General features: G+C 46.9%; 1 protein-coding gene across 5 annotated transcripts in view; it reads right to left on the bottom strand.

Annotated features, from left to right (window-relative positions):
* MCC (MCC regulator of WNT signaling pathway) overlaps positions 1-17,141 on the bottom strand; it is a 652,269-nt gene that overhangs the window by 239,834 nt on the left and 395,294 nt on the right. For all 5 annotated transcript variants that reach the window (XM_063964137.1, XM_063964138.1, XM_063964139.1 and 2 more), the window contains one exon: positions 14,387-14,529. In XM_063964137.1, coding sequence (XP_063820207.1) covers positions 14,387-14,529 — 143 coding nt within the window. The remainder of the gene's footprint in view (positions 1-14,386; positions 14,530-17,141) is intronic.

Genomic DNA, 17,141 nt, shown 5'->3' on the forward strand with positions numbered 1-17,141 from the left:
CGGGTCCTCTGAGAGCATCTCTTGAAGTTCCGGGTACCACGCTCGTCTTGGCCAATCCGGAGTTTACTTCTCGCTTTCTTATTATTCTCAATACCTTTGGTATGAGAGGCAGAGGAGGGAACACATAAACCGACTGGTACACCCACGGTGTCACTAGAGCGTCCACAGCTATCGCCTGAGGGTCCCTTGACCTGGCGCAATATCTTTTCAACTTTTTGTTGAGGCGGGACGCCATCATGTCCACCTGTGGTTTTTCCCAACGGTTTACCAGCATCTGGAAAACTTCTGGATGAAGTCCCCACTCTCCCGGGTGGAGGTCGTGTCTGCTGAGGAAGTCTGCTTCCCAGTTGTCCACTCCCGGAATGAACACTGCTGACAGTGCTAGAACATGATTCTCCGCCCATCGGAGAATTCTTGTGGCTTCTGCCATCGCCATCCTGCTTCTTGTGCCTCCCTGTCGATTTACATGGGCGACTGCCGTGATGTTGTCTGACTGGATCAGCACCGGCTGGTGTAGGAGCAGGGATTTTGCCTGACTTAGGGCATTGTAAATGGCTTTTAGTTCCAGAATATTTATGTGAAGGGAAGTCTCCTGACTCGACCATAGTCCTTGGAAATTTCTTCCCTGTGTGACTGCCCCCCAGCCTCGAAGGCTGGCATCCGTGGTCACCAGGACCCAGTCCTGTATGCCGAACCTGCGGCCCTCTAGAAGATGGGCACTCTGCAGCCACCACAGTAGAGACACCCTGGTTCTTGGAGACAGGGTTATTAAGCGATGCATCTGAAGATGCGATCTGGACCATTGGTCCAACAGGTCCCACTGAAAGATTCTGGCATGGAACCTGCCGAAGGGAATTGCTTCGTAAGAAGCTACCATCTTTCCCAGGACCCGCGTGCAATGATGCACCGATACCTGTTTTGGTTTCAGGAGGTCTCTGACTAGAGATGACAACTCCCTGGCTTTCTCCTCCGGGAGAAACACTTTTTTCTGGACTGTATCCAGAATCATACCCAGGAACAGTAGCCGTGTCGTCGGAACCAGCTGTGACTTTGGGATATTCAGAATCCAGCCGTGCTGGTGCAGCACTTCCTGAGATAGTGCTACTCCCACCAACAACTGTTCCTTGGACCTCGCCTTTATTAGGAGATCGTCCAAGTACGGGATAATTAAAACTCCCTTTTTTCGAAGGAGTATCATCATTTCCGCCATAACCTTGGTAAATACCCTCGGTGCCGTGGACAGTCCAAACGGCAGGGTCTGGAATTGGTAATGGCAATCCTGTACCACAAATCTGAGGTACTCCTGGTGAGGATGGTAAATGGGGACATGCAAGTAAGCATCCTTGATGTCCAGGGATACCATGTAATCCCCCTCGTCCAGGCTTGCAATAACCGCCCTGAGCGATTCCATCTTGAACTTGAATTTTTTTATGTATGTGTTCAAGGATTTCAAATTTAAAATGGGTCTCACCGAACCGTCCGGTTTCGGCACCACAAATAGTGTGGAATAGTAACCCCGGCCTTGTTGAAGTAGGGATACCTTGATTATCACCTGCTGGGAATACAGCTTGTGAATTGCCGCTAGCACCGCCTCCCTGTCTGAGGGAGCAATCGGCAAGGCAGATTTTAGGAACCGGTGGGGTGGAGACGCCTCGAATTCCAGTTTGTACCCCTGAGATACTATTTGAAGGATCCAGGGATCCACCTGTGAGCGAGCCCACTGATCGCTGAAATTCTTGAGGCGTCCCCCCACCGTACCTGGCTCCGCCTGTGGAGCCCCACCGTCATGCGGCGGACTTGGAAGAGGAAGCGGGGGAGGACTTTTGCTCCTGGGAACCTGCTGTTTGTTGCAGCCTTTTTCCCCTACCTCTGCCTCTGGACAGAAAAGACCCGCCTTTTCCACGCTTGTTTTTCTGGGTCCGAAAGGACTGAACCTGATAAAACGGCGCCTTCTTAGGCTGTGAGGGGACATGGGGTAAAAATGCTGACTTCCCAGACGTTGTTGTGGAAACTAGGTCCGAGAGACCATCCCCAAATAATTCCTCACCCTTATATGGCAAAACTTCCATGTGCCTTTTAGAATCTGCATCTCCTGTCCACTGGCGAGTCCATAAGCCTCTCCTAGCAGAAATGGACAATGCACTTACTTTAGATGCCAGCCGGCAGATTTCCCTCTGTGCATCTCTCATATATAAGACTGAGTTTTTGATATGGTCTATGGTTAGCAGGATCGTGTCTCTGTCTAATGTGTCAATATTTTCTGACAGTTTATCTGACCACGCAGCGGCAGCACTGCACATCCATGCTGACGCAATAGCTGGCCTAAGTATAATGCCTGAGTGTGTATATACAGACTTCAGGATAGCCTCCTGCTTTCTATCAGCAGGTTCCTTGAGGGCGGCCGTATCCGGAGACGGTAGTGCCACCTTTTTAGACAAACGTGTGAGCGCTTTATCCACCTTAGGAGGTGTTTCCCAACGTGACCTATCCTCTGGCGGGAAAGGGAACGCCATTAGTACCTTCTTAGGAATCACCAATTTTTTATCAGGGAAAGCCCACGCTTCTTCACACACTTCATTTAATTCATCTGATGGGGGGAAAAATAAGAATTTACTTACCGATAATTCTATTTCTCATAGTCCGTAGTGGATGCTGGGGACTCCGTAAGGACCATGGGGAATAGCGGCTCCGCAGGAGACTGGGCACATCTAAAGAAAGCTTTAGGACTAACTGGTGTGCACTGGCTCCTCCCCCTATGACCCTCCTCCAAGCCTCAGTTAGGATACTGTGCCCGGACGAGCGTACACAATAAGGAAGGATTTTGAATCCCGGGTAAGACTCATACCAGCCACACCAATCACACCGTATAACCCGTGATCTGAACCCAGTTAACAGTATGATAACAGAGGAGCCTCTGAAAGATGGCTCACAACAATAATAACCCGATTTTTGTAACAATAACTATGTACAAGTATTGCAGACAATCCGCACTTGGGATGGGCGCCCAGCATCCACTACGGACTATGAGAAATAGAATTATCGGTAAGTAAATTCTTATTTTCTCTAACGTCCTAAGTGGATGCTGGGGACTCCGTAAGGACCATGGGGATTATACCAAAGCTCCCAAACGGGCGGGAGAGTGCGGATGACTCTGCAGCACCAAATGAGAGAACTCCAGGTCCTCCTCAGCCAGGATATTAATTTTGTAGAATTTTACAAACGTATTTGCTCCTGACCAAGTAGCTGCTCGGCAAAGTTGTAAAGCCGAGACCCCTCGGGCAGCCGCCCAAGATGAGCCCACCTTCCTTGTGGAGTGGGCATTTACAGATTTTTGGTTGTGGCAGGCCTGCCACAGAATGTGCAAGCTGAATTGTACTACAAATCCAACGAGCAATAGTCTGCTTCGAAGCAGGAGCACCCAGCTTGTTGGGTGCACACAGGATAAACAGCGAGTCAGATTTCCTGACTCCAGCCGTCCTGGAAACATATATTTTCAGGGCACTGACAACGTCTAGCAACTTGGAGGCCTCCAAGTCCCTAGTAGCCGCAGGCACCACCAATAGGTTGGTTCAGGTGAGACGCTGAAACCACCTTGGGGAGAAACTGAGGACGAGTCCTCAATTCCGCCCTGTCCGAATGGAAAATCAGATAAGGGCTTTTTCATGATAAAGCCGTCAATTCTGACACGCGCCTGGCCCAGGCCAGGGCCAACAGCATGACCACTTTCCATGTGAGATATTTTAACTCCACAGATTTAAGTGGTTCAAACCAATGTGACTTTTGGAACCCAAAACTACATTGAGATCCCAAAGTGCCCCTGGAGGCACAAAAGGAGGCTGTATATGCAGTACCCCTTTTACAAACGTCTGAACTTCAGGGACTGAAGCTAATTTGAACCTTAATGGACCCCAATTTCAGGCCCATAGACACTCCTGTTTGCAGGAAATGTAGGAATCGACCCAGTTGAATTTCCTCCGTCGGGCCTTACTGGCCTCGCACCACGCAACATATTTTCGCCATTTGCGGTGATAATGTTTTTGCGGTTACATCCTTCCTGGCTTTGATCAGGATAGGGATGACTTCATCCGGAAAGCCTTTTTTTCTTCAGGATCCGGCGTTCAACCGCCATGCCGTCAAACGCAGCCGCGGTAAGTCTTGGAACAGACAGGGTCCTTGCTGGAGCAGGTCCCTTCTTAGAGGTAGAGGCCACGGATCCTCCGTGAGTATCTCTTGAAGTTCCGGTTACCAAGTCCTTCTTGGCCAATCCGGAGCCACGGATATAGTGCTTTCTCCTCTCCATCTTATCAATCTCAGTACCTTGGGTATGAGAGGCAGAGGAGGGAACACATACACTGACTGGTACACCCACGGTGTTACCAGAGCGTCTACAACTATTGCCTGAGGGTCTCTTGACCTGGCGCAATACCTGTCGAGTTTTTTAATCATGTGGACGACTTCTGGGTGAAGTCCCCACTCTCCCGGGTGGAGGTCGTGCTGAGGAAGTCTGCTTCCCAGTTGTCCACTCCCGGAATGAATACTGTTGACAGTGCTATCACATGATTTTCCGCCCAGCGAAGAATCCCTGCAGCTTCTGCCATTGCCCTCCTGCTTCTTGTGCCACCCTGTCTGTTTACGTGGGTGACTGCCATGATGTTGTCCGACTGGATCAACACCGGCTGACCTTGAAGCAGAGGTCTTGCTAAGCTTAGAGCATTGTAAATGGCCCTTAGCTTCAGGATATTTATGTGAAGTGATGTATCCAGGCTTGACCCTAAGCCCTGGATATTCCTTCCCTGTGTGACTGCTCCCCAGCCTCGCAGGCTGGCATCCGTGGTCACCAGGACCCAGTCCTGAATGCCGAATCTGCGGCCCTCTAGAAGATGAGCACTCTGCAACCACCACATGATGGATACCCTTGTCCTTGGTGACTGGGTTATCCGCTGATGCATCTGAAAATGCGACCCGGACCATTTGTCCAGTAGGTTCCACTGGAAAGTTCTTGCGTGGAATCTAACGAATGGGATTGCTTCGTAGGAAGCCACCATTTTTACCCAGAACCCTTGTGCATTGATGCACTGAGACTTGGTTCGGTTTTAGGAGGTTCCTGACTAGCTCGGATAACTCCCTGGTTTTCTCTTCCGGGAGAAACACCTTTTTTCTGGACTGTGTCCAGGAACATCCCTAGGAAAAAGAAGACAAGTCGTCGGAACCAGCTGCGATTTTGGAATATTGAGAATCCAATCGTGCTGCCGCAACACTACCTGAGATAGTGCTACACCGACTTCCAACTGTTCCCTGGATCTTACCCTTATCAGGGAATCGTCCAAGTAAGGGATAACTAAAATTTCATTCCTTCGAAGGGATATAATTTCGGCCATTACCTTGGTAAAGACCCGGGGTGCCGTGGACCATCCCTACGGCAGCGTCTGAACTGATAGTGACAGTTCTGTACCATAACCTGAGGTACCCTTGGTGAGAAGGGTAAACTTTGACATGAAGGTAAGCATCCTTGATGTCCCAAGACATCATGTAGTCCCCTTCTTCCAGGTTCGCAATCACTGCTCTGAGTGACTCAATCTTGAATTTGAACCTCTGTATGTAAGTGTTCAAAGATTTTAGATTTAGAATCGGTTTCACCAGGCCGTCTGGCTTCGGTACCACAATAGTGTGGAATAATACCCCGTTCCCTGTTGCAGGAGGGGTACCTTGATTATCACCTGCTGGGTGAATGGCTTCCAAAACTGCCTCCCTGTCAGAGGGAGACGTCGGTAAAGCCGACTTTTGGAAACGGCGAGGGGGAGACGTCTCGAATTTCAATATGTACCCTTGAGATATTACCTGAAGGATCCAGGGGTCTACTTGCGAGTGAGCCCACTGCGCACTGAAATTAATTGAGAACGGGCCCCCACCGTGCCTGAGTTTGTAAGGCCCTAGCGTCATACTGAGGGCTTTTGCAGAGGCGGGAAAGGATTTCTGTTCCTGGGAACTGGGTAATCTCTTCAGCCTTTTTCCTCTCCCTCTGTCACGAGCAGAAAAGAGGAACCTTTTGTCCGCTTGCCAACAAAGGACTGCGCCTGATAATACGGCGTCTTATTTTGAGAGGCGACCTGGGGTACAAACGTGGATTTCCCAGTTGTTGCCGTGGCCACCAGGTCTAAAAGACCGACCCCAAATGTCCCCTTTTAAAGGCAATACTTCCAAATGCCGTTTGGAATCCGTATCACCTGACCATTTTACTGGTAGAAATGGACAACGCCCTTATACTTGATGCCAGTCGGCAAATATTCCGCTGTGCATCATGCATATATAGAAATGCATCTTTTAAATGCTCTATAGGCAATAATATACTATCCTTATCTAGGATATCAATATTTCCAGTCAGGGAATCCGACCATGCCAACCCAGCACTGCACCTCCAGGCTGAGGCGATTGCTGGTCGCAGTATAACACCAGTATGTGTGTGAATACATTTTTGGATACCCTCCTGCTTTCTATCAGCAGGATCCTTAAGGGCGGCCATCTCATGAGAGGGTAGAGCCCTTGTTCTTACAAGCGTGTGAGCGCCTTATCCCCCCTAGGGGGTGTTTCCCAACGCACCCTAACCTCTGGCGGGAAAGGGTATACAGCCAATACTTTTTAAGAAATTATCAATTGTTATCGGGGGGAAACCCACGTATCATCACACACCTCATTTTATTTGTCAGATTCAGGAAAACTACAGGTAGTTTTTCCCTCACCGAACATAATACCCCTTTTTGGTGGTACTCGTATTATCAGAAATGTATAAAACATTTTCCATTGTCTCAATCATGTAACGTGTGGCCCTACTGGAAATCACGGTTGTCTCTTCACCGTCGACACAGGAGTCAGTATCCGTGTCGGCGTCTGTATCTGCCATCTGAGGTAACGGGCGCTTTGAGACGTCTGGACAGGCACAAGCTGAGTAGCCGGCTGTCTCATGTCAACCACTGTTTTTTTATACAGAGCTGACACTGTCACGTAATTTTCAACAGTACATCCACTCAGGTGTCGACCCCCTAGGTGGTGACATCACTGTTACAGACACTCTGCTCCGTCTCCACATCATTTTTCTCCTCATACATGTCGACACAAACGTACCGACACACAGCACACACACAGGGAATGCTCTGATAGAGGACAGGACCCCACTAGCCCTTTGGGGAGACAGAGGGAGAGTATGCCAGCACACACCAGAGCGCTATATATATATACAGGGATAACCTTATATAAGTGTTTTTCCCCTTATAGCTGCTGTATGTTTTAATACTGCGCCTAATTAGTGCTCCCCTCTCTTTTTTTTAACCCTTTCTGTAGTGCAGGGAAGAGCCAGGGAGCTTCCCTCCAACTGAGCTGTGAGGGAAAATGGCGCCAGTGTGCTGAGGAGATAGGCTCCGCCCCCTTTTCGGCGGCCTTATCACCCGTTTTTTTGTATATTCTGGCAGGGGTTAAATGCATCCATATAGCCCAGGAGCTATATGTGATGCATTTTTTGCCATGTAAGGTATTTTTATCGTGTTTTATTGCGTCTCAGGGCGCCCCCCCCAGCGCCCTGCACCCTCAGTGACCGGAGTATGAAGTGTGCTGAGAGCAATGGCGCACAGCTGCAGTGCTGTGCGCTACCTTATTGAAGACAGGAACGTCTTCTGCCGCCGATTTTTCCGGACCTCTTCGCTCTTCTGGCTCTGTAAGGGGGCCGGCGGCGCGGCTCCGGGACCCATCCAGGCTGAACCTGTGATCGTCCCTCTGGAGCTAATGTCCAGTAGCCTAAGAAGCCCAATCCACTCTGCACGCAGGTGAGTTCGCTTCTTCTCCCCTTAGTCCCTCGATGCAGTGAGCCTGTTGCCAGCAGGTCTCACTGAAAATAACAAACCTAAACTAAAACTTTCACTAAGAAGCTCAGGAGAGCCCCTAGTGTGCACCCTTCTCGTCGGGCACAGAAATCTAACTGGGGCTTGGAGGAGGGTCATAGGGGGAGGAGCCAGTGCACACCAGTTAGTCCTAAAGCTTTCTTTAGATGTGCCCAGTCTCCTGCGGAGCCGCTATTCCCCATGGTCCTTACGGAGTCCCCAGCATCCACTTAGGACGTTAGAGAAACTACGGGTAGTTTTTCTCCCCAAACATAATACCCTTCTTTGTGGTACCTGTATTTATATCAGAAATGTGTAACACCTCTTTCATTGCCTCAATCATGCAGTGAATGGCCTTAGTGGGCATCAGGTTAGACTCATCGTCGTCGACAATGGTGTCAGTATCAGTGTCGACATCTGGGTCTGCGGTCTGAGGTAGCGGGCGTTTTAGAGCCCCTGATGACCTGTGAGACGCCTGGACAGGCACGAGCTGAGAAGTCGGCTGTCCCACATTTGGCATGTCGTCAAATTTCTTATGTAAGGAGTCTATACGTGCACTCATTTCTTTCCATAAGCTCAACCACTCAGGTGTCTGCCCCGCAGGGGGTGACATCCCTTCTAAAGGCATCTGCTCCGTCTCCACATCATTATCCTCATCAAACATGTCGACACAGCCGTACCGACACACCGCACACACACAGGGAATGCTCCAACAGAGGACAGGACCCACAAAAGCCCTTTGGGGGGACAGAGTGAGAGTATGCCAGCACACACCAGAGCGCTATATAATGCAGGGACTAAAATGCAGGGACTAACTGAGTTATGTCCCCTATAGCTGCTTTTTCTATATAAAAGTATAGTGCGCCTAAATGTAGTGCCCCCCCTCTCTTTTTTACCCTTTTCTGTAGTGTAGACTGCAGGGGAGAGCCAGGGAGCTTCCTTCCAGCGGATCTGTGAAGGAGAAATGGCGCCAGTGTGCTGAGGGAGATAGCTCCGCCCCTTTTCCGCGGACTATTCTCCCGCTTTTTCCTATATTCTGGCAGGGGTATTTTCCACATATATAGCCTCTGGGGCTATATATTGTGGTATTTTTGCCAGCCAAGGTGTTATTATTGCTTCTCAGGGCGCCCCCCCCCCCCCCCCCAGCGCCCTGCACCCTCAGTGACCGGAGTGTGAAGTGTGTGTGAGGAGCAATGGCGCACAGCTGCAGTGCTGTGCGCTACCTTGGTGAAGACTGATGTCTTCTGCCGCCGATTTTCCGGACCTCTTCCTGCTTCTGGCTCTGTAAGGGGGACGGCGGCGCGGCTCCGGGACCGAACACCAAGGCTGGGCCTGCGGTCGATCCCTCTGGAGCTAATGGTGTCCAGTAGCCTAAGAAGCCCAAGCTGGCTGCAAGCAGGCAGGTTCGCTTCTTCTCCCCTTAGTCCCTCGCTGCAGTGAGCCTGTTGCCAGCAGGTCTCACTGAAAATAAAAAACCTAATTTCTATACTTTCTTTCTAAAGGCTCAGGAGAGCCCCTAGTGTGCATCCAACCTCGGCCGGGCACAAAATCTAACTGAGGCTTGGAGGAGGGTCATAGTGGGAGGAGCCAGTGCACACCAGGTAGTCATAAATCTTTCTAGAGTGCCCAGCCTCCTTCGGAGCCCGCTATTCCCCATGGTCCTTACGGAGTTCCCAGCATCCACTAGGACGTCAGAGAAATTATGTTTCGTCAGGATTTTTCTGCCACTTAATTCTTTTCATACTTTATAGACTGTAGTCAAAATGTTACACAAGATTAGTCTGGTCTTTCTGTAATTAATCAAATCACCGTGCCAAGCACAAATAAATGAGAACACTAGTAGAAGTACATAGTGATGAATCAGAAATAGTCAAGCAAATTTCAGAAAAAAAAGTTTCAAGTTATTCTAGGTTGGAAAAAAATGATTCTAACACATGGGGTTGGTAACAAGCAACTATTGATGCACTACAAATCCCAGTATTCCCTGCACAACTAGTTACGGTAACTTAACAGCTCTCCCAAGCAGGACACAATACTCTCCTATCTGCCTGTCCCTTTGTGTGTCCATTTATCATGCCTCTTGAAATGTTCTTTAAGAAACTTGTTTGGTTACATACCTAAAGTATTAAGTCCTATGGGCCCAATTCACCATGGAACACATCTACTATGCATTCACATGCTGAAACCCTTTTGTAGTGTGAGTATGCGCAGAAGCCACACTGCGTATGTGCACGCAGTGAGATGTGATGGCATCTCACATATGTGAACGTCTCTGACTGATTGACAGACAGAGGCGCTCGCGGAGTGGCGGCATCGACACCGCGTTGTGGGGGGCGTGGTCTTGACAACGCTAGCGTGTCCAGACCGTTTGACATCACATGCAGTCACTGCGACCACCCGAAACATGGCGGTTAGCCGTCTGCCTTTGCAGCTATGCAATGAAGCGTTCACATGTTAGCGGGGGGCAGAGGCCCGGCATGTGGGGCAGACTTGCCCTGTGCTGGGTGTCCCTCATGTTAGTGCAAAGGGTTGCACAACTACAACCCATGCTGAATTAGGCCCTATGTACGGTATTATGATTACATCGGCATCCTTACACTATTTCTTAATGTGTATTTTGCCATTGCTTTGAATGCATGATAATGTACCAGATTAATTACAGGAATGCACTGTAGAAAATACACCACAGTTCTGTGCAGTATAAGGTAACATATATAATGTGTAATTCAAGCACACAGTCTGGAACCTGATCCCTAGAGGAGGGGGTGGGCCCTCAGACAGTGGGGCCCACCAGAGATTTTCCTGGGCCACTGAGGACTGTTCCCACCCTGGTTGTGCAGATAAATTGTATGTAATATTAAACATGAGGAGGCAGCTCACATGGGGATTCTTATCAATGTCTTATCAGCAGGAAGACTTCATTCAGTATGACCCAGGTCAGTGGGCAAAGGTGGGGCTAGGGCAGAGGTTCCCAAACTGTGTGCCGTGGCTCCCTGGGGTTCCTCGGGACACTTGCAGGGGTGCCCTGGGTTGGTGGTCCAGGACCAATTCAAATTATTCATGGTCAATATAATAGGCAAAACCAGTGCTGGTGGCTGCCAGTCATAAAATATGTGGCCAAACAGAAGCAAATCGTGTCCCTCACCACACAACTGACCCTAAGGATGACATATAAACGCGATCTACTTGATGTAATATTTCTTTCTACATTTCTCAATAAGAAATTTTTGGCCTAGGGATGCCGTGAAAAGAAATTCTGATATTCTAGGGCGCCGTGATTCAAAAAAATTTGGGAACCACTGGGCTAGGAGTTAAAGCTATAAAATGAGGATTAGAGGAAAAGTGACGTCTAAATGCCCACATAATTTTCTGGAAAGTTTCCTTGTTTCTCATTATTAAAAAGGGAAGAATGTGCACATTTTTTATTTTTACTTAAAATAAATCTGAACCAGAAAAGGATGTGTGTCTCATTCCGAGGGGAATGTTGCTTACTATGTAGAAGTTTGCACTTAATAGAAGTATAAAGTGACAAATAGTTCAATATGTGACAGTAATGTAAAAATCATGCACATGTGCTTTGAGCACTTTTATATTAAGTGCAATGTACAAACATACACGACACAATGGAAATATTCAGGCATCTGTTTAGAAAAGACGGGAACTGGTGCCAAAAGCTGCAATTATCTTCTTATTATTTAATATAGTTAATGGGTGGAATATTTCGGTGAAGCATATGTCAGACTCATGGGAAAAGAACAGCTTATTGTAATAGTGTCCTTATTTTGACATTTTGAAGTGTAAAAATGTGTATAGTTTACCCGAGGACACAGTGGGGGATATTCAATTGTTTAAAAAGTCAGTTGGGTGTCTGTTTTTTCCTATCTAATAGACAGAAAAAAACAGACACCCAACCGACTTTTCAAACATCTGAATTCCCCCCATTGAAATTACCAGCTTATACTTGAGGAAAGGTTAATTTTAAGTATTTTATATTTAAATTAAACATCAATACTAATCACCCAAAACACAAACATGATTAATCTGTCCCTACGCTCTAATCTATGAATCAGAGATTTTTAGGATTTATTGTTGGTTTTGCTTTAGCTATTTTCCATTCATTTCAATGGGGGTTTCAGCATATTCATAGTGCATGTAGAAACCCAACTGAAATCAATAGACGCATTAGGAAATCATGATGGAGAGAGTTGGACGCCTTTCAGTGGCTATTCCAGTTCTTGATAAATGCTAGCTAGCAGCTGGTTGGTTGTTATGGCAACTTCTCCACTCTTCAGGCCTGATATATTTCCCCCTCTATGCACTAACACATAAACAAGCACAAAAGACAATTAACCTAACAGTATTTTTTTCTTTTTGCTTTATGGGAAGAAACTGGAGTACCCTAAGGAACCACACACAGACATGGGGAGAACATACAAACTCCACAATCTTAGGGCAGTGGTGGGAATTGAGCCCATGGGGGAAATGTAATAGGGTGTGGGAATCAGAAAGTGAGAGATTTTGGGAGAATTCTCCTATTTTTTTTTTAAAGTGGCAATCTTTTACATGGCAAAACCAGATTGATTTTGCCATGTCAATGATTGCGAGTGCAGCGTGTCCCCTGGTGGGCTCGTCATGCTGTGGGCCCGATGGCAAGCCTCGCTCGCCACACTAATTTATTCCCCCTCGGGTGGGGGCGGGGGGGGGGGGGGCATGGACCACCCCTCAAGTGGGGATTCTGGACCCCGGTCAGGATTTCGCCCACCAAGATTCGCTTGGCTGTTAGGATTCCGGAGTCTGTATCCTGCCGGCCGGGATCCCGACAGCCAGGAAACTAACTGCTTTCCTCTCTAAGCACTGCACCAACCAAGATAACATGGCCAGTGCCCAAACATAGGATACAGTTCAACATTATACTGTAAACTGGCATATAGAGGGCCTAATGCAGAGTTGATCGCAGCAACAAATATGTTAGCAGTTGGGCAAAACCATGTGCACTGCAGGTGTGGCAGATATAACATGTGCAGAGAGAGTTAGATTTGGGTGGGGTGTGTTCAAACTGAAATCTAAATTACAGTGTAAAAATAAAGCAGCCAGTATTTACCCTGCACAGAAACAAAATAACCCACCCAAATCTAACTCTCTCTGCAATTGTTATATCTGCCCCCCCCCCTGTAGTGCACATGGTTTTGCCCAACTGCTAACAAATTTGCTGCTGCGATCAACTCTGAATTACCCCCATAGTTAGTTCATATACACAGTACTGATACAGTCATTAATATAAAACTGTTTAAGGACAAACCTTTCAAAAGCTTTGAATGCCCAGGGCCTGAAAGGAGCCCACTGGCCGCGGTATCCGGACTCCAGGTCGACAATAAAAAGGTCGACACACCTTAGTTCGACACCAGTTGGTCGACACACCTTAGGTCGACATGGACAAAAGGTCGACAGGGACAAGGTCGACATGGGAAAAGGTCGACATGAGTTTTTCACATTTTTTTTCTTTTTTTGGAACCTTTTCATACTTAACGATCGACGTGGACTACGATTGGAACGGTAATCTGTGCCGAGCGAAGCGAAGGCACCATGCCCGAAGCATGGCGAGCGAAGCGAGCCATGCGAGGGGACGCGGTGCACTAATTGGGGTTCCCGGTCACTCTACGAAGAAAACTACACAAAAAAACACATAAAAAACTCATGTCGACCTTTTTCCATGTCGACCTTGTTCCTGTCGACCTTTTGTCCATGTCGACCCAAGGTGTGTCGACCAATTGGCGTCGGCCTAAGGTGTGTCAACCTTTTTGTTGTCGACCTGGAGTCCCAAACCCCTGGCCGCATGACACAGGGAGGAGACTTCAGCCAACCCATAGATTTGGCCTGCTAGCGCAGCTGGTGTGGAATGGATGCAGCAGGGTTCCGGTATGAATGGTCGACAATGTTAAGGTCGACAGTCATTAGGTCGACCACTATTGGTCGACATTGACGGTCGACATGGACAAATGGTTGACACATGAAAATGGTCGACACATGAGAAAATCAACATGGATTTTTGGACTGTTTTCGGTGTCACTTTTTCCGTAATATGACCAGGAACCCCAATTAGTGTACCGCGTCCCCTTGCAGCTGCGCTCGGCACAGGTTACCATTCCCAATCGTAGTCCACGTGGATGGTAAAGTATGAAAAAGTAAAAAATCTAATTTTTTTATATTTAAAAAGCCATGTCGACATTCTCATGTCTCGACCATTTGTCCATGTCGACCATTAGTGGTTGACCTTAACATTGTCGACCATCTGAACGGATACACTGCAGCAGTACTAAATCAATTCCGTATTCCCGTCCAGGCAGATACAGATCACCTTGCAAATGTATTTTGCTTTATGAATGAACTATTTTTCTATTTGCAATCTGTCCAGGTTGCCAAAAGCATGTTACTGTACATCCTTATTATTTGCAACATTTTAACCAAAACGCTTTCTCAGCTGTAGGAATTCCTGTTATGACCTTGCATTATTCACTCACCCATATCCACAGTAACCATTGTGGACAGATTCTCTTGTACGGAGACGGAGGTCTGGTCCTGGTCTATGCTGCGAGAATCTTCATTGGCTTCAAGCTGGCTGTGACTGTGCTCTGACCGTAGCTCCGAGTACTCATCTTCTTCCCTGCGGAACACACAGATCAGAGATCATCCCTCACAGCATGTGCATTGCAAAGTACGTTCCACTTGACTGTTTTAAATCTCCTTCAGATAGAACCACCAGTAGCTACGTGATGCTTCTCCAAAAGAATGCTAAAATATCAGTGTGGTTTGTTTGCAAATACAAAGTGACCTAAGAGGCTGGACCACAGAGATCAGTGTTACTGTACATTCATTAAGTACCGTATTATGACCATTGTCATTGCATATACTGTATTTACCAACTGTCCTTGGACATTTTACCGGCTATTAACAAAACATAGTTTTCTAATGTTTTTACAATCATCCATAGTTTTCTAATTATTTATTATTGGAGAAACAACCAGCGCCGGCTTCAACAAGAAATGACTGTATTACCCAATACCCCTTCTCTTGTGTTGACTGCTCGTGGGAGTTTTTAAATAATTCCTTTATGCTGTATAAGTGTAAATGTACTAACAGTGATTATTTAAAATGTGAAGAAATTGTACTGACTATACAGTATCATTATATATAAGTACTACAACTAAAAGAGTAGAATAGAATTGAATTATGATCACATCCAGTAAATAGGCCATAAGAATAGTGTTCTATGTCTGTAGAGATGGGAAACGGATTCCACTAGCTGTGTCCCAGCTTTGCACAGAGTTTAATAGAATGACATTATGTTGTCAGAGTACAAGTAAAACTGTATTGTAACTATGGTTAGTGGTAATATAGATGACTGAGAAAGTGTGTTCTGCACGGAGCATTTTTGCACACACATTTATATGAAAACTGTAAAGCGTCACAGGAAATGTTTGCAAATAAACACTGCACTGGATGGTGTACTGGACAAAGTGCTGAGTAGCCACATAAAGGTACACTGAGGCATTGGATTACATATGGAACTACTATATGTAGCAGAGTTCAGGGACACCACTAATTGTGACAAGGTGTAAAGGCTAGTACACACTAGCCGATCCCCGCCGACGCCGATATTGGCAGCGGCGGGGACCCAGCATCGACAAGTGCATACACACTTGTCGATGCGCCTGGGACAGGCAGCGATGGCAGGGGGCAGCCATGCTACATCTACAGCATGGCTGTTGTTAACGAGGACCTCCCTCATCTGTACATGTTCAGACGAGGGAGGGGGTCGTTAATGCGCAGGAGCACGCATCGTTGAGAACACTGAGTGTACACACTGGGCAAGATTGTGAAAGATCTCGCTCAGATCGGCCATTTTGAGCGATCTTTCCAAATCTTGCCTAGTGTTTATGGGGCTTAAATGACGTATTGCTGCCTAGACCAACTGCAAAGACGTCTTCTGTAGCCCCCAAATAACTATTGTATATATGCTATATACAGCAAACACACATTATATGTTTCTAGAGTACACATAGGGGGTAATTCCAAGTTGGTCGCAGCAGGAATTTAGTTAGCAATTGGGCAAAACCATGTGCACTGCAGGGGAGGCAGATATAACATGTGCAGAGAGAGATAGATTTGGGTGTGGTGAGTTCAATCTGCAATCTAATTTGCAGTGTAAAAATAAAGCAGCCAGTATTTACCCTGCACAGAAATAAAATAACCCACCCAAATCTAACTCTCTCTGCACATGTTATATCTGCCTCCCCTGCAGTGCACATGGTTTTGCCCAATTGCTAACTAAATTCCTGCTGCGATCAACTTGGAATTACCCCCATAAATACATACATACACACATACATATACACAGTATATCAAAAGGGTTCAAAGTGACACTCATGGATTAAGATGGAGGAAAACCACCAATGTTTTCAACAATCGTTTCAATGCTTTCATTACATTTTCATCAGAGTACTGTGAGGAACATGCAATCAAAGAACTGAAACACTGGTTGAAAACCCTAGTAGTTATCCTACTTCTTTATCCCTGAGTGCCACAGTAAACCATTTTGCTACTACAGACTTGACTATAGTCAATGAATGGAGGGCAACAGGGAGCTGTTACCAACACATCTGAACAGTGAGTGCCAATCCGTCTGTATGATAAATAGATACAAAGGTTAAAGTGGACCGGAACGGGGCGGGACTGCTTTCTGTCATTTGGAGGCGGAACGCATTTTGCCTCCGCCAGCCCACCATGCCCGGCAACAGTACTCCATCTATACAAGCAGCACCACGCTCCCGCATTAATAGATTAGTTCGGTGGACGGCCGGGCTGCGCAAAACAGGTACTCCCTTAGCACACCCCCACGTCACCCTCCGCCACACACCGCACATGAGGACACCAATAGATTACACCAATAAACAAAAATATATATATATATATATATATATTTTGAGTCTTTATTTTAATGACTATTTTCTGATTCTCTATATCGAAAAATAACCAAAACCTTTGTTTGTTTTATTTAAACCTTTGCTTTTGTCCCTTTTACAATGATCAATAAATATTATAGTTTTTTAATGACCATATAAGGAGAAGCGTGTTTTAGTAAGTAAGGGAGGGGACGAGCGGGGGGAAAGCAAGCGGTATTCTGACCCTCAATACACGTAAGCAGTGTGTAACTATTCAGATAGCTAAACCCTGTCCATCTCTCAATGCACAGACGCTGAGATTTCCGGAACTGTA

This window comes from Pseudophryne corroboree, chromosome 1 (genome assembly GCF_028390025.1).
Source record: "Pseudophryne corroboree isolate aPseCor3 chromosome 1, aPseCor3.hap2, whole genome shotgun sequence".
In the NCBI taxonomy this organism is placed as follows: Eukaryota; Metazoa; Chordata; class Amphibia; order Anura; family Myobatrachidae; genus Pseudophryne; species Pseudophryne corroboree.